This window comes from Euleptes europaea, chromosome 1 (assembly GCF_029931775.1).
Source record: "Euleptes europaea isolate rEulEur1 chromosome 1, rEulEur1.hap1, whole genome shotgun sequence".
NCBI classification, from domain to species: domain Eukaryota; kingdom Metazoa; phylum Chordata; class Lepidosauria; order Squamata; family Sphaerodactylidae; genus Euleptes; species Euleptes europaea.
In genome coordinates this window covers 163,629,551-163,648,067 of record NC_079312.1, presented here as the reverse complement: position 1 = coordinate 163,648,067, position 18,517 = coordinate 163,629,551, and the positions used below count along the sequence as shown (strand labels likewise).

General features: G+C 44.4%; 1 protein-coding gene across 1 annotated transcript in view; it reads left to right on the top strand.

Annotated features, from left to right (window-relative positions):
* Nucleotides 1-18,517, top strand: part of MAP3K12 (mitogen-activated protein kinase kinase kinase 12) — a 67,268-nt gene that overhangs the window by 31,445 nt on the left and 17,306 nt on the right. Inside the window, exons 5-9 of the mRNA XM_056860552.1 lie at nt 1,192-1,350; nt 6,367-6,525; nt 10,936-11,044; nt 16,437-16,546; nt 17,778-17,894. Of these exons, the coding sequence (XP_056716530.1) occupies nt 1,192-1,350; nt 6,367-6,525; nt 10,936-11,044; nt 16,437-16,546; nt 17,778-17,894 (654 nt within the window). The remainder of the gene's footprint in view (nt 1-1,191; nt 1,351-6,366; nt 6,526-10,935; nt 11,045-16,436; nt 16,547-17,777; nt 17,895-18,517) is intronic.

Below are 18,517 nucleotides of genomic sequence, written 5' to 3'. Positions count from 1 at the left end.
ATTAGGCACCTACCCCCAGAGAATTTACACTGTAAAACAGGCAATGGGAAGTCAGCAGAAAATTGGGAGGCGAGGGATGAATGTAGGCAAATTCACTTACAAAGTTATGCTCAAACCACTTAAACTTAGAACCAAACTAGGCATGACATTTTAAAATGAGTCTGGTCTCCTTTCCCCAGGCCTGAATCACTTTCCCCACAGCCACGCAGCTGCTACAGGAAAGTCATTTTTAAAGCACTGAAGAAGTCCAATTCACCTTGAGATCAAGGCATGGGAGGAGGAGAGGTTTCCATACACTTGCCTGCCAGCAACTGATAACAGGCAGGGGTTTGGGGTGTGTAGGGACAAGAGGGATATCGTCAGTGCAACAGTGTTGCATCATTTCGGGGGGAAGCCCGGAACTGATGTCACACCACTCTAGGAATGGGCAGAAACTCTATGGTAAAACCATGACAATTGCTTGAGTGGAACCAGGTTTTCCCAGGGAGTGACATAACTCTGTCATGCCCATTTATTTTCTCATGCCGGCTATCAGAGCGGAGGCAGAGGCAGGCAGCAGGGGTTGCCAGCAGGAGATCTCCCACCATAGCAAAAGAACTGGCAATCCTAGACCTTGGCCTTTTCCCTTGTGCCATTTTCCAAAGGCAACCCCCACCCCAGGAAGTCATTATTTGAAAATAAATACAGGCATACCTTGGAGATATTACGGGTTCGATTCTCAATAAAGCGAATGTCACAATAAAGTGAGGCACACAAAATTTTGAGTTTCCCGCTGCATATAAAAGTTATGTTTACACTATACCGTAGTCTGTTAAGTGTGCAAAAAAAACCCTATGTACATACCTTAATTAAAGTATTTTATTGCTAAAAATGTGACGCAGAGACCCAAAGTCGGCACATGCTCTTGGAAAAATGGCGCCGATAGACTTGCTTAATGCAGGGTTGCCACAAACCTTCAATTTGTAAGAAGATACAATATCTGCAAAGCGCTATGAAGCAAGGTGCAATAAAATGAGGTATGCTTGTACCTAAAAATGCAGTAAACAAGTATGAAGTCGCTTCCGCCACGTTTTACGAGCTGCTCCCCCTGCTGACTCATGAAGGCATTACATCCCCTTCTGATTACTTCTCCTACCCTGGCGAGATAGGGTCATGTCCGTCATGCTTCTTCTCTGCTCACCTCTCGTCTAGCATGCTGATCACATACGACGATGTGGTGAAGATCTCCGACTTTGGCACCTCCAAAGAGCTAAGTGACAAGAGCACCAAGATGTCTTTTGCCGGCACCGTGGCCTGGATGGCACCAGAAGTCATCCGCAATGAACCCGTCTCTGAGAAAGTGGACATTTGGTAAGGACAGGTTGACTTGAAAGATGCAGAAAGAAAGAAGGGCCTGAAGTAAGGTTGCCAACCTCCAGGCAGGGCCTGGCGATCTCCTGGAGTTAAGACCAATCTTCAGATTACAGACATTCGTTTCCCTGGAGAAAATGGCGGCTTCAGAGGGTCGACTCGATGTCATTAGGACCCTGCTGAGTTCCCTCCCCAGGCTCTACTCCCAATCTCCAGGAATCTCTGAGCCTGGAGTTGGCAACTATACATGAGTTTCAGGGATCACTTAGACTGAGGCCTGCGGTGAATAGTTGCCCCACACATATTTGAGGACTCCACATGGTGGAATCAAAGATATTTGGTCCCCACCTCGTTGTGATGTTTTAAAAAAATAATAATTAAATTTTAAAAGTAGGACTGAGTAAAATCCAAATTGAACACTCAAAATGAAATTCAGTAAAATCAGGGTGTGGGGGGAATTAAACGAAGCACTTCCAGTAATGGAAGAAGATAAAAATTTCATCTCACAACCCGGGTGCTAACTTGAAGAAAAAATTTCCCATTCTCTCCTAAGACCAGAAAAGGATGGAATCAGGTGGGCCTCATTCAGAGCAGTTAGTCCATCTGGGCCTAAGACTGTTATACTGCTAGTTGATCACTGCGGTAGTTTGTTTTCCTGTTTTTCATCTTGCTCCATTTGATTCTCACTTGAACGCATCTGGTTTATTTTGTTGGATGTTGGCCATTTCTGCTGGGCTGTTTCCCTGTGGTCACCTTTGCCAGCTGCTTCGGGCTTCCTTTTGATTATGCACGCCTTTCCTGACCGTCAGAGGTAGCCTCCCGCTCCTTGCATGTTTCCGCACGTTTTGCCTGCATTTTCCGGATCCTGGCTAAAACAGCATCTGGAAAACACGGGCAAAATGCGCAGAAACGTGAGGCAACCTCTAGCTGTCAGGAAAGGCGTGCATAATCAAAAGGCAGCCCTGAAGCAGTCATCGGAGTGACCGCAAGGGAAACAGCCCGGCCGTTACGATCAATTCGCTTCTCCTTCTCTCCCTTCCTCTCTTTCTTCCTCATGGGCCCTCCTTATCTCTCCGCGTTAAGCTTACACTTTTTCCCTGCTTCTCATCTTCTCTGTAATCTTGTTCCATTTTATCTCCATTTATTGCTTTCTCTGTATTTTCATATTCTCCATTCCGCTAATGCTAATCTATCCTTTAAACCCCCTGCTTTCTCTCGCTCTCCCTTGAAGTTCCTATGAGCTTGGAATTCTTTCTTACCTGGGATTTGTTGCGCTACCACTTTTCAGAAGCTTCTTAAGACTCATCTCTCTCTTTCAGGTTGTTCAGGTTATGGCAGCTCAGATTCAATGTGCATATTCTGTATTTTTGAAAGTGCCTGCACAGATAGAGTCTCTGCTTGAGCCCTAGTGTTACCCACGGCCTGGAGGGGATATAATGCCCTGTCCCTTTAATAGAGGCTTGGACATGGGCAGTCAAAGCTTTTCATGGCATAAAGGGTAAATAAAATCACCTGGTAAATAACATTCACACACATATATTAAGCTGCTTTTTACTGAAGAGCCAGCGTGGTGTAGTGGTTAAGAGTGGTGGAGTCTGATCTAAAAAACCGGGTTTGATTCCCCACTCTTCCACATGAGCAGCAGATGCTAATCTGGTGAACTTAATTTGTTTCCCTACTCCTACCCATGAAGTCAGCTGGGTGACCTTAGGCAAGTCACAATCTCTTAGCCTCGCCTACCTCACATGGTGTCTGTTGTGGGGAGGGGAAGGAAAGGTGATTGTAAACCGGTTTGATTCTTCCTTAAGTGGTAGAGAAAGTCGGCATATAAAAACCAACTCTTCTTCTTCTGAATCAGACCATTGGCCATAAAGGTCAGTATATCCTAAGCAGCTCTCCAGGGCTACAGGCAGAGGTCTTTCACATCACCTACTACATAGTCCTTTTAACTGGAGATGCCCACCACTGAAACTGGGACCTTCTGCATATAGAGGTTCTTCCATTGAGCCACAGCTCCCACCCTTAATTCCATCGAGCCTCTATTAAAGGGGCAGGACATTTTTCTCCCTCCTGGCGGTTTGACATTGGGAACAGGATTCCCAGTGGTGAAGTCAAGAGTCTGCGCGTGTACATTTTGTATATATGCAGGCTATCTGGAATGCTATGCTGAACATGTGTAGAGGGAGACAGAAGGGTTAGCAAGTATGGGAATGTAATCTCATTCCCCCATCTGCGCACACTGACTGTGTATGAGGTTGCCAACTGCCTGGAGAAAAGAAATGTTCTGCCCTTTTAATAGAGGTTTAATGGGGTGTTATTTACCTCCATGTCATGAAAAGATTCAGCTGCCCATTTCCTCACATTAATCTTCTCTTCTTAAAGAGCCAGAACTTTTTTTCCCCTCCAGATGGCAAACCTAGTGCACCGCTGTAGCCCGTGTATTCTCTCTCTCTCTCTCTCTGTGTGTGTGCCATCATAATGTTCTTATTCTCTTACTCTTATTTTAAGTAGCTCAGCAGTTGACAACATGTTCTTCTCTCTTCCTCCTCCTCATGTCTGTTTTATTTAGATTGTATCCCTGTGGGCAGAGACTGTACTCTTGTTTTAATTTGGTCAAGTGCCTAGCAAATTATAGACAATTGATTAACAAGAGCAGCTGCTGCTGCTATCCTTAGAAAATGAAAATTCTCCCCGCTTTGGTAAAAAAATACCACGTCTTGTCACTTTTAGCAGGCCCTGGGGGAAAGATTTGCCACGTGAAAATAACAGGGACATGTCACCACTTGGTGACTTTACCTCTCCCGATCAAACTGAGAAAACTGCGGAGCAGAAAGGAATAGTCAACTCAAGAGTGTCATTGTTTAACCAATTTGGGTGAGACGAAACAAAATCATTGCTAAAATAAAAAATCTGATCAGTGTAAACCCGAGGTTTAAAAAAAAAAAAAAACAGAACAAACAGATCACCTTGGCTTAGATCCTGCAGTAGATCTCTGCTGAATGAAGGAATTTCCATCTGTGGAGTGCTTTCTCCTCCCTCCCACTGATGTCCAAAATTTCACCCAATACTGCTCCTGGGGGGCAGAGACCCCGGGGAACTGCATGAGGGGGAAATCAAAAAATTGTAGTGGGAGGGGGAAATTGCTGAAAACTGCCTCCCTTCATTCATTGAATATTTCCCTAGGATCCAACCCATTTCATCACAAAGCAATATTAATTCATATACACATTCTGACAATTTGCATTTGTTACAGTAAAGTTTGCTTTCAAGACTGGGGATCTGGGATCAATTTCCCAAATGTGTAGTTTAGTGCGTGAAGAAGCTGCAGGGGTGGGGTAAAGGGGGAGTGACCACAATACGGATTGAGGGCATGAAGCTTGGATAGGTGGGATTAACTCTACTCAGCCCTGGCACACTATTTCTCTGCTTCCCAAGAGAGAGAGAGAGAGAAGACAGGCATAATAAAAGAATGTATTTTCAAGGCTAGGAACAAAATTCTGGAGCCCAGGTTGCTCAGGGGACCCAGAGAGCTAAGCAAGGCAGCCTACCTGTTCTGATCAATTGTATTGAGTTTTTTCCTGAATCTAAGGCCATTTATGCTTGGTAATTAGCAGTGCGTTCCACGCTGAAGTGCCCCGCATATTTTTTTGAGTTTTTCACGGTGAACCATCATTCAGGAAGTGACTGCGAAGCCGGCGCGTACCTGCTTTGCATTACTTAAGACCCCCTTTAACGTGACCTTTAGTGTTTGCTCCGCCCCCACCGCAAAGAATCCCCTCAAGGAACCATGCAAAACGACAGCCGCACGTTAGGTATGCAAACGGCGGTTGGCTAATGGAAGGAACAAAGGAGCAGGCAAGTGTGTGGGGGGGTGGAATTTCTCCTTTTGCGTTGAGACCGTGAATAGTCATTTTAAAGGTCGCATTTTAAAAAAGAGCTTTGAGCAAGCTTCAGAACTGAGCCTGCATAAATGGCCTAAGAGAAGAACAGTTAGTTTTTACACCCCACTTTTCACTACTATGAGGAGTCTCGAAGTGGCTTATAATGGCCTTCCCCCCTCCCACCACAACAGACACCTTGTGAGGTAGATGGGGCTGAGAGAGTTCAGAGAGAACTGTGTCTGGCCCAAGGTCACCCAGCTGGTTTCACGTGTAGGAGTGGGGAAACAAACCTGGTTATCCAGATTAGAGTCCGCCGCTCTTAACCACTACACCATGCTGGGTCCTAATGGGATGTGAAGAAAGCCAGAGGGAATTGATACTAGGGCCAACGGTGTCTCTTGGCAGCTCTGTCTGCCCTTTTTGTTTTCCTAGCAGACTTAACAGCAGCTTGGGGGGAGATTTCCCATCCCAGTAACAGTGTGGGGAGAAAACCTCTGATCCCCAGCACTGCAGCCCCAACCTATCCCACTCAAATAACATTTTGGCCATTTGTGCATGGCTGTTTCCTCATTGTCACCCAACCGACTACTCTGGGGCTTTGCTTTGATTATGCTTGCGTTTCAGAGGTCGCCTCACTCTCTCTCATTTCCGTGTGTTTTCTGGATGCTGGCTAAACTCAAATCCAGAAAAAGCAGGCAAAATGCATGGAAATGCTTGAGGAGAACGAGGCAAACTCTGGCAGTCGGGAAATGCAAGCATGATCAAAGCAAAGCCCCAGAGTAGTCGGCGGGGTGATTGCAAGAAAACAGCCATGCATCAACAGCCTTTGTAGCTGAATCAATATATCCAAGTATCCAGTCACAGATCCCCAGAGTCCGTTTCTGTGTATCTAGTGCCAGTTTTGCAATCCTGGAAGTCACATTTTCCTTATGATTAGAGAGGTGATTTTTTTTTTTTTTTACTACCTCTGCAAAACCGGCTGAACCATCTAAACACGGCTCACTGAATTCCCTCCCATGGAAAGGATGGGAAAGGACTGGAGAGGAGTGTGGAAAGGAGCAGAGGCAGGACAGAGGTAGTTTTTCGTGCCAGTTGTGCCCCACCCCACTAACAACGTTGCGCTCCTCGCTTGTAGGTCCTTTGGAGTTGTTCTCTGGGAGCTGCTGACGGGAGAGATCCCTTACAAGGATGTGGATTCCTCAGCCATAATCTGGGGCGTAGGCAGTAACAGCCTTCACCTGCCGGTGCCAACCAGCTGCCCTGACGGTTTCAAGATCCTGCTAAGACAGTGCTGGTGAGTCTGTAGTCAGAAGACCCCTCTTGTGCCTGCAGTGGGACTCCCGAGCTGGTATGATCTTGGCGCGAGATTTAAACAGCGCAGTCCTGAGCAGAGTTACACCTTTCTAAGACCATGAGTTTAGAAGGGTGTAACTCTGCTTAGTATCACACTGTAAGTGCCGTGGGACTGATTAAAAGATAATCCCACTCCCTTGAAGACCACTGCAAGAGGCTTTCGTGTGGTGATGTTCGTGTGTCATGGGGTGCCATTTGCCAGTATTTACTCTGTGCGCCATTCAATGAGTTGCATCCAATTTTATGGGACACATGGGGGAATGAGGCTGCTAGCTTGCAGGGGCGACTGTACCCTGCCTTGTAGGGGCGAAAGCCACTCCTAGGGTTGCCAACATCCAGGTATTACAATTCAAAAATCGTCCCTCGTGCTATAATAACAGAGTTGAAGGAAAATAACAAGCACTGATGGCTACTGGAAACATCAATAAGACTTTTTATAATTCAGTCATAAAAATCAAACCTTATACAGTGAAACAGAAGCAAACAAAGTCCCGTGGTGAAAATAATTTTCGCCAGGTAAGGTCTCCCGGTTGCCAAGTTCCAGGTGAAGGCTGGAGATCCGTTCACTGGGGCGGCACTAGCGGCATGCCAAGCCGCAAATGAAACAGGTACCGCAGGCAAAGGTAGTTGTAGATCGATATTGGCTGTATGTAGCCGAAGAATTTTGAGCCAAAACTTGATTTTAAAGTAAATTGTAACAAAAATTGGGGCTAAATTGCCCTTTACTTTGAGGAGAATTTCCTTAGAATATTTTAAGCCCGAAATAGGATTCCGGTATTTTCCTATTTCGCTGATGCTTTGTCCATCGGGCTTAAGGTGGCTTGAGCTAGTATATTTGACTCAAATGCCAGTGAATAATATCACATCTGTCATGAAGAATGCTACAAGCCTTCCTCATGACAGATGTGATATTATTCACTGGCATTTGAGTCAAATATACTAGCTCAAGCCACCTTAAGCCCGATGGACAAAGCATCAGCGAAATAGGAAAATACCGGAATCCTATTTCGGGCTTAAAATATTCTAAGGAAATTCTCCTCAAAGTAAAGGGCAATTTAGCCCCAATTTTTGTTACAATTTACTTTAAAATCAAGTTTTGGCTCAAAATTCTTCGGCTACATACAGCCAATATCAATCTACAACTACCTTTGCCTGCGGTACCTGTTTCATTTGTGGCTTGGCATGCCGCTAGTGCCGCCCCAGTGAACGGATCTCCAGCCTTCACCTGGAACTTGGCAACCGGGAGACCTCACCTGGCGAAAATTATTTTCACCACGGGACTTTGTTTGCTTCTGTTTCACTGTATAAGGTTTGATTTTTATGACTGAATTATAAAAAGTCTTATTGATGTTTCCAGTAGCCATCAGTGCTTGTTATTTTCCTTCAACATCCAGGTATTAGCTGGAAGTCTCCTGCTATTACAACTGATCTCCAGCCGATAGAGATCAGTTCCCCTGGAGAAAATGGCCGCTTTGGCCATTGGACTCCATGGCATTGAAGTCCCTCCCCTCCCCAAACCCACCCTCCTCAGGCTCCTCCCAAAAAACCTCCTGCCGGTGGCGAAGAAGGACCTGGCAACCCTAGCCACTCCTCACTTGGGGCCGGGGTGTGCCCCCCCCAGGCCAACAGCCCACTAGATCTTTTCCCAGTAGCCTTAATTCCAGTCTGCCCCTGGTTATAACATCCCCATAATATTCTGTCTCTCACTCTCTCCCCCCAACACACACAACATACATTGTGTGTGTTTCTTGTATGACAAGAACCCTCTTTTGTATTAACTGCAGTGAATTGTAGCATTACATTGTCCAATGGAAGTGAAACAGACTGTCCTTAAAAGATAAAATGAGACAATTTCTGACAATGTTATTTGCATGTGTGTGTGTACTTACCCCGTGGGTCATTCAACACCACGCCTCCTTCCCTTGGCTGGAAGAAGTACGGCCGAAAGAGCCTTCTTCCAACTTGGTATGCTCGTTATTTTGTTCTGCATAATGTATTGAGCGCTTTAGTTCTCTACCTTGGCCTTTGGCTGACGCAGCTGTTAAAATAAACCTGGAATCCTGAACTGAGAGGGTGTGCAGGGTAAACATTGGCAAACATTCCTATCTCCACCCCACACAGACACACCCCCCCCAGTGGAGACCCTGCCACACAGACTCATTTATCAGCCCTGCATTGCAGTCCGAAGCAGAGATTTATATCCTTCTAAGCCCACTGACTTCAGTAGACTAAGAACAATGTGGCCTCTTTGCATAGGATTACACTGGTTTTTTTTTAATTTATTATATAAAATATAACTGGGGTACAGAAGGTAAAGGGGGAAAGGAAAAAATATACACATCTAACATGTAAAAAAATTGAAGAAAAAAGTTCTAAAGCAAATCAGGCAAATAACATTACTTTGTTGTTCGGTGTTGGGTAAGTTATATAAATAACATATACAGAAAATAATCACTATCTGTGTCTAGTTAGTATATTGACAAACCTAATGATTATCTAAAGGTAAAATCAAAGTTGCATTGTAGTACCACTAACTATAATCTCATTCTTCACTTTCTGTTTATTAACCATGAGTAAAATGGTTTCCATGTCTCATAGTGCTGCTCAAAACCAGTATCGGATTGCACTGTCAAGGTGTGAATATTAGGTTTTCAGGCCCCGACTTTCCCTAATAGGGAGAAGCACGGTTGCTGAACTATATTGCTGTGATAAACATGATGAGACATGTGATATCGTTCCATTAGCATTTTCCCAACTCCAGATCTGCGCCTTTCGCTGTCACAAGAGGGGGGGGGCGTAATGCTAATGCAATGACATCACATCATCTACATGTTCCTGAGAGGCCTCTTTGCAAAATCATAGAATCATAGACTCATAGAGTTGGAAGGGACCACCAGGGTCATCTAGTCCAACCCCCTGCACAATGCAGGAAATTTACAACTACCTCCCCCCACATCCCCAGTGACCCCCACTACATGCCCAGAAGATGACCAAGATGTGTTCCCTCTCATCATCTGCTTAAGGTTATAGAATCAGCATTGCTGACTGATGGCCATCTAACCTTTTCTTTAAAACCTCCAGGGAAGGAGAGCTTACCACCTCCTGAGGAAGTCTGTTCCACTGAGGAACCGCTCTAACAGTTAGAAATTTTTTCCTAATGTCAAGACGGAAACTCTTTTGATTTAATTTCAACCCATTGTTTCTGGTCCGACCTTCTGGGGCAACAGAAAACAACTCGGCACCCTCCTCTATGTGACAGCCCTTCAAGTACTTGAAGATGGTTATAATATCCCCTCTCAGTCTTCTCCTCTTCAGGCTAAACATACCCAGCTCCTTCAACCTTTCCTCATAGGACTTGGTCTCCAGACCCCTCACCATCTTCGTTGCCCTCCTCTGGACACGTTCCAGCTTGTCTACATCTTTCTTAAATTGTGGTGCCCAAAACTGAACACAGTACTCTAGATGAGGTCTAACCAGAGCAGAGTAAAGCGATACCAGCACTTTGCATGATCTGGACACTATAGTTCGGACTTCATTTGTGAACAATTAGGATCAAGAAGAGTTTTCTTTACTTGGTGTAAGATCATAGTTTTATTCCTCTGTCTCTCTCCCACTTCCACTTCCTTGGGGGCATCAGGAAATGCCAAAATTAGAGGGAAACTGAGTAGGCTGTAGTTGTGCCCTATAATGTTTCCTAGGGATTTGACCATCCCACATTGGAGGGATTTAGCTGATGTTCAGGTTCTGATTGATCATTGAATTCGGAGATGGGAAAGAATTCTTAGGACCAAAGCCAACCAGATGCCAAGAATTCCATATTCAGAGCTCCCAGCATTTAAAGAAAAATACATTTATTGTGCGCCCTTGGTCCTAATATAGATTGGCATGAGAAGGGGGGAAAGTTGTCTTCTCCCAAGCACCCTTTTTTCCATATCCACTATTACTTCCAGGAAGCTGCTATTTGCCCTGCTGAGGAACCATATGGGTCCATCCCATTGGCTCAAATACCAGGCCTCCAGGACAAATATAGTTCAGGAAAATAGCATGGGGGAAAGGCTTAATCCCCCCCTTCCCACACATTACAACCCTATTGGAATTGTGCATCCTCACATCCTTGCATTTTAATTGTCCTGACACTCCATATGAAAAAAATGGGAGGGGGGAATCATAAAGATCTCCTGAGTACATCTTGTTATGAAGAATATTTTTAGATGCACATTTTAAAAAAAGAAACTAGTCTCCCACACTTTCTGGATGCCATCACATAAAACTGAGCACTCCGTGGGAACTTATGTGGAAGCCTAATTTACCCTCTTCTTAATCCATAACACCGTTTTTCTTCCTTCATCAGGAATAGCAAACCCCGGAACCGTCCATCCTTCCGACAGATCCTACTGCACCTTGACATTGCATCTGCAGATGTGCTGTCCACACCGCAAGAGACCTACTTCAAATCCCAGGTGGGCTTACTTGGGGTAACAGCTTCCCCCAGCTCCACAATATCCGTCTGTTTGTATCTATAACTATCTGTCTATGAAGCACTTTTATCCTAGCCAGCAAGGTGTAGTGGTTAAGAGTGGTGGTTAGGAGTGGTGGACTCTGATCTGGAGGACCGGGTTTGATTCCCAACTCCTCCAAATGAGCGGTGGAGGCTAATCTGGTGAACTGGATTTTTTCCCCCACTTCACACACGAAGCCAGCTGGGTGACCTTGGGCTAGTCACAGCTCTCTTAGAGCTCTCTCAGCCTCACCTACCTCACAAGGTGTCTGTTGTGGGGAGGGGAAGGGAAGGTGATTGTAAGCTGATTTGATTCTTCCTTAAGTAGTAGAGAAAGTCAGCACATAAAAACCAACTCTTCTTCTTCTTCTTTTCTCTAGGGAGCTCATGGTAGTGTACTCCATTCTCCCTTCCTTACAACAACAACCTTGTGAGGCATGTTAGGCTGAGAGAGAGTGACCAGCCCAAGTTCACCCAGTGAGATGCATGGCAAGTAGAGATTAGAACTTGGGTCTCTCAGATCCTGGCCAAACACGCAAACAGTTGCATTGTGAAACCTCTGTAAGGTTACAATATCCTCTTCTACCCTTCATGATTAATAAAATTAGTGTTCTCATAACAGCCTAAAACAGGGCTTCTGTCTCCCTCTCTCTTCCATTTTTAAATCCTGGTTCAGACTTACAGGAGAATACCAGTGCAGTACTAATGTGATCAAACACACTGTACCACTAGAAATGCAAGTGGAAGACCATATTGTTGGGATGCGCCACTGTTTTACAAACTCCCTGCAAGTAGAAAACCAGCACATGCAAGCAGAAACAGAGGCTAGACCCTGGATGTTAGTTTTCTGCTGGCATGGTGCTTGTTTTTTTACATGAAGGAACTTTCAAAGTTCAAATCCACTCCTTGCAATCTGAAGAGATATATTCTAACCATTTCGTTTTCCCAATTGTGTGAACTAGGCCTTAATCTATTTAGTAAGTTATGCACCCTACCAAAAAGAAATGCTCAGGAACTCTTATGTTTACAATTAAGGCTTCAGCAAGTCAAGGCACAAGACCATCTAACTGAACTCTAGGGCTATTCAGTGATGAAATGCTGTAGCTGATTAATCCTCTGCCTTCTACTTGATGGATTGACGAGCTGATTAAACAAATTTGAATATCACAAGAATGTCAAAATAGTTGCCTTTTGGGGAATAGTGAAGGAAGTAGAAGAGAACTTTCAACTTGATAAAGAAAAGCTACCGTTCTTTGCTACAGTAGCAAATGAGAATCAAAATAGCTTCAAAAAATAAGGAAATATACTCTCAGCCCCACCAATTAAAATGTATTTATATATTAGAGGTTTATCCAGTCTCATGAAATTCATGTGTTCACCAAACGCTGCATCTTGGACCTTCCCAAAAATACCCTAATCAGTTCACCCACTCAATTACACCCAACTACAGCTGGCACCTCAGTTATTTAACATCTTCCAAAACAGAGTTCAGTTCTCGTACTGGAGCATGCAGGATTCAGATGGCATTAGCTTTAACTGTCAGGAGCTGGCCTGGATTGGAGGCAGAATTTGGGCTTTACAATCTTAGGACTGTGCATAGATGCTAGAAGCAATAAGGCATCTCCTCATAGGGATCTTGCTTCCATCAAATTTGCAATGGGAATGTGAAACCAACCTTGGCCCGAATGGTCATTGGCATAACAAATGCCTCTCTTCTGCATGGACTGTGACTAATCACTCACATGAATAGCAATTTAAGCCTTGTGTGTGAAAAACACCCAGAGAGTGGTATTGTAGAACTGTCATGGCCCATAGTATGAATTTGTGTGTGTGTGTGTGTGTTCTGCCATAATCTCCAGTCAAACTGAGTTTGCATGTTTTCATCACACTTGGAGCTATACTCAGAAACAACAAAATTAGTCACTGAAGCACAACCAGCAATGCTGATATAGACTGTGGCATGTTTTGGTGTGATTTCCACAGGCACCTATTGTATAATACTGATGGCTACTTACTTCTATTGTATAATACTGATGGCTACTTATTTTCTTCAAGCCTGAACTGACCCTAGAAGCTAAAATGACTAAACTGAGGCTGTTGTACTTTGGTCACATTATGAGAAGGCAAGAGTCACTAGGAAAGACGGTCATGCTAGGAAATGTTGAGGGCAGCAGGAAAAGAGGAAGACCCAACAAGAGATGGATGAACTCTGTAAAGGAAGCCACGGCCCTCGATTTGCAAGACCTGAGCAAGGCTGTCAAAGATAGGACATTTTGGAGGACATTGATTCATAGGGTCGCCATGAGTCGGAAGTGACTTGATGGCATTTCACACACACACACACACACTTACTTCTCATATCTACAGCAGTTTTTATTTTAGAGCTCTTGATTTTTAAATTAATTGTTTTTTAAGTGCATAAACAGGCAGGCACTTATTAACATATCTATATAGAAACTCAGAGCTGGAAGGGACCTCAAGGGCCATCTAGTCCAATCCCTTTCACAAGTCAGAAAATTCACAACTACGTCCCCACCCCCATTTCCCCAGTGACCCCTGCTCTAGGCTCAGAAGAAGGCAAAAAACCTCTAGGATCCCTGGCTAACCTGGCCTGGAAGAAAATTCATTCCTGGTCCAAAAAGTGGGCATGTGAGTCCATGCAAAGCCTTTAAAAAGAAAACAAAAACCATTAATGTGCCCTCTAAGTAATGCCCTGTCAGTCAGTTACCATTTCTCTGCAGAGTGAAATTGACTAGACCAGAGAGGGCTTGACCTTTGCCATCTGCTTTAGTCCATTTCATCAATCTCTTGATTTTTTGTGCAGACAAGACAAGCCAGTTGCCAATGATTGCCATAGCCCAACAAGAATACAAGTTTTGGTGGTGTGTGGTTGCCGCCGAGAAATCCTTAACTGTGCTCTGAGATACTCCATGTTCTTGCTCAAATCTCAGGTTAATTGGAATTTGCTGTGATGTCTCAATGCAGCCAAAATGCTCTGCATGCTTGTAGCCTATGATTTCTGCAATTCCCATTTTGTCTCTCTGGTTCTGTTGGCTACAGGATTCTCCTGGTATTTGCTGGAAAGAGATCCTGTGCTATATGGAAGGGACAAATGTTGAATGCTAGATTGTTCCTGATTTGGAGGGTTGTCTGTCTGTCTGTCTGCCTGCCTGCCTGCCTGCCTGCCTGCCTGCCTGCCTGTCTGTCTGTCTGTCTGTCTGTCTATCTATCTATCTATCTATCTATCTATCTATCTATCTATCTATCTATCTATCAATCTATCCAATCTATCCAATCTATCTAAATTATTTATAATCCAACTTTCTCCCGGTCTCGAGACAAATAACACAGAGTGAGTCAAGACAATCAACAGGACAGGACATTCAATAAACAACACAATAGGATTAGGATTGTAGAAATCTGGAACCAACCAGAAATCTAAAAATGGAACTGAAGCAAAAATGTCAGGCCGTTGCAGTTTCAGGCCTGATCCCTTGACATGACTCTGTCAAGCCTTTGCTGATTCAGGCCTGGCTCTGGCTCCATGTCAAAAGACCTTGGTTCACATGCCTGTAAATACTGTGTATACTTCCCTCTGTCCGGCTTCCCGCAGCTGCCTAGTTGTTTGGTCTACTCTTCATGGGAAGCGTCTACTCTTATCTCGGTTTTACCTCATTGTTTTACTCTTGTGGCTAAAGTGCTTTTAAGCTTATGCTCTCCCTATTGGGGTCATTAGCAGCCTTCCTCTGTTTCTATACAGTCAGTTCTTATATTTACCTTTTTGCTCCTAATAAAGTATACTGCTTCAGGATCACCTGCCTGAGTGTGTTTGCATTTGGGATGCTACAGGTAAACGTCTGATTCTGACAAAAACATAAGAATTAACATGATACATTAAATGATGCAAAATTACATAGCAGGATCCTACTTACAGCAAACTATACACAGTAGCATAGACCACAGTCCCTAATAATTTATCCAAGTAACTTGGTGAATCCTTTTGTACCATGCAACCCTGTTACCTGCATAGAAAAGCCCTATCTATCTATGAACACATGAAGACATGGAGTTGCCATATACTGAATCAGATCCCTGGGTCCATCAAAGTCAGTATTATCTACTCAGACCGACAGCAGCTCTCCAGGGTCTTAGGCAGAGGTTTTTTCCACATCATCTACTTGTCTAGAGCCCTGTGGTGCAGAGTGGTAAGCTGCAGTACTGCAGTCCAAGCTCTGCTTGCCTAGTCCCTTTAACTGGAGATGCCAAGGATTGAATCTGAGACCTTCTGCATGCCAAGCAGGTGCTCTACCACTGAGCCACAATCTATCTATCTATCTATCTATCTATCTATCTATCTATCTATCTATCTATCTATCTATCATATTTTTATCTAACCCTTTCTTCAAGGAGCACTGAGTATCATGCATGGTTCTTTCCCATTTTGGTGCTGAAGACAGACCCTGTGAGGTACATTAGACGTAGAGAAAGAGTGGTTGGCCCAATCATGCAAGTGTGGATCTGTATCCAGATCAGACCTGTTATTACTTTGGCTCTCACATTAAAAAGATAAAGGTCCCCTGTGCAAGCACCGGGTCATTCCTGACCCATGAGGTGATGTCACATCCTGACATTTGCTAGGCAGACTATGTTTACGGGGTGGTTTGCCAGTTCCTTCCCCAGTCATCTTCCCTTTCCCCCCAGCAAGCTGGGTACTCATTTTACCAACCTCGGAAGGATGGAAGGCTGAGTCAACCTTGCAACCCTGTTACCTGCATAGAAAAGCCCTATCTATCTATGAACACATGGAGCTGCCTTATACTGAATCAGACCCTTGGTCCATCAAAGTCAGTATTATCTACTCAGACCGGCAGCAGCTCTCCAGGGTCTCAGGCAGAGGTCTTTCACATCACCTACTCGCCTAGTCCCTTTAACTGGAGATGCCGGGGATTGAACCTGGGACCTTCTGCATGCCAAGCAGGTGCTCTACCACTGAGCCACAGCCTATCTATCTATCTATCTATCTGTCTGTCTGTCTGTCTGTCTGTCTGTCTGTCTATCATATTTTTATCTAACCCTTCCTCCAAGGAGCTCTGGGTATCATGCATGGTTCTCCCCCATTTTGGTGCTGAAGACAGACCCTGTGAGGTACATTAGACTTAGAGAAAGAGTGATTGGCCCAATCATGGCACAGTGGGGATCTGTATCCAGATCAGACCTGTTATCACCTTGGCTCTCGCATTACACTCATGACATCGTCCAATTCTGTGTACACCTTTGCTGACGAAGCACTGTCAGGTGGGGTACTATTGTGAAGGTTCAGGAAAGAGTATATGACACTCTGTTATCGTCCGTAGGCTGAGTGGCGGGAAGAGGTGAAGCTGCATTTTGAAAAGATCAAGTCGGAGGGGACGTGTCTGCACCGCTTGGAGGAGGAGCTGATCCACCGGCGGCGAGAAGAGCTCAGGTAAGGAGGACATGAAAACTTCAAGTGGAGCAGTTCAGAAGATTCCCTCTGTATTGTTAGGGATGACTGCTTATACACAGAGTTGCATGTATTCTGTGTGTCAACTGTGACAGCATCCTGATGATACCAGCATTTTTTAAAAAATTAAGGTTCTGGATCTTACGGTTGCAGAGAAAATGTGGGAAAACGTCTGCACTTCTGGGAATAAATCATTCCTATGCAGCCTACACATATCGGATTTCTCCAAATTCACACATTATACCTCTGCACAGATGGCCGGTGGTGTCAGAGAAGCCGCTGGAATGCCATGTGGGCAGGGTGGTTAGAGATGCCCTCCCTCCCCCTGCCTCTCACCACCACACGTTGGGGCCGTGTTTCATCCAAACTGGGCCAGCATCTTCTCTAAAGTGACCAACAGTGCAATCCTAAACAGAGTTATACCCATCTAAGCCCATTGAGGTCAATGGGCATAGAAGGGTTTAATTCTGTTTAGGATTACATTGCAGTCCATAGTTGAACTGAGATTTAACCAGCACATGTCAGGAAGACCCCTACACTTTTATCTTTCCAAAGAATGTGTAAACAGAAGTGTTCTGGAGGGGACTTTTTTTTTAAAAAAAAATAACTATCACAGTTAATGTGAAATTAAAGATTGTTTTCATTACTTTGCTCGTTGAATACATTATACTGTTTTTCTGTTTCTCTATTGTGTCATCCGTTTTTGTTTGATGGTTTGTTGTACATATTATACAGTTGTGTCATAGAATCATAGAGTTGGAAGGGACCACCAGGGTCATCTAGTCCAACCCCCTGCCCAATGCAGGAAACTCACAACTCTCCCCCACACACGCCCAGTGCCCAGAAAATGGCCAAGATGCCCTCCCTCTCATGAACTGCCTAGGTTCACAGAATCAGCATTGCTGGTATACCATTTTTAGTTCACTGTTTTCCCGCTTTTCAATCCAGTTTTATTGCATCGTTGATTATATTGTATTACGCTGTTCTGCCTCCGGTGTTTTTAGTTGCGTAATCCGCTTTGAGACGCCATGAGAAATGCGGACCACAAAGGAAATCAGTTAACTGCTGTGCTGCAGTAAGGGTAAAGAAGATGGTCTTGCGTGGAAAGTGAAATGGTGGGCCGTGCATTGTTTTAGATTAATTCAGAGGTGGTGCATAGTTCTTTCCTGGCCTCCTTTCATTGGATGACTGACAGTGTCTTCATTCCCTTCAGGCATGCTTTGGACATTCGGGAGCATTATGAGCGCAAGCTGGAGCGGGCGAACAACCTCTACATGGAGCTCAACTCCCTCATGCTACAACTGGAGCTTAAAGAGAAGGAGCTTCTCCGGTGAGATCCTGTGCAAGGGCTGCTTCTATTTGCCAATCCTTTAAAAAAAAAAAAAAAGGAAGGGCTAAAGGGATAGCAACATTGGGCTTTTATGCGTGGCTGTTTCACTTGTTGTCACCCCTCTGATGACTTCGGGTCTTTGTTTTCGACTGTCAGAAGTCGCCTCGCTCTCCCCCTGTGCTTCCCCACATTTCACCTGCGTTTTGAGGGACCTCTCTTTGTCACCTGACATACATACATGTATATATTGCCACCAAGTCACAGCTGACTTATGGCAATCCTTTGGGGTTTTCCTTTCCTTCCTTTCCTTTATCCCTTAGAAGCTCCTTGATCCATTGATCTTGAGCAGCGTAAATCTAATGTTTGAGGGATATAAGGACTGAGATAAATCTTGCCACTGACAATGTAGCCTTGGGATCCCTGTCACTTAATAAAAAAAGGCATTATGTCAGACACAGAGGCATTAGATTTATATGTTAAAAGGGGAGAGATATAATGTGATTGAAGTTCCTCATAAAAGTGGCTTTCCAAAAGGACATGAGCTAATGAATCAATAGAGCCAGAAAAGCAAGGACAGGTCTTGTCTGGGTATGGTATATTCAAAATTCTGCCCTGCATAACCC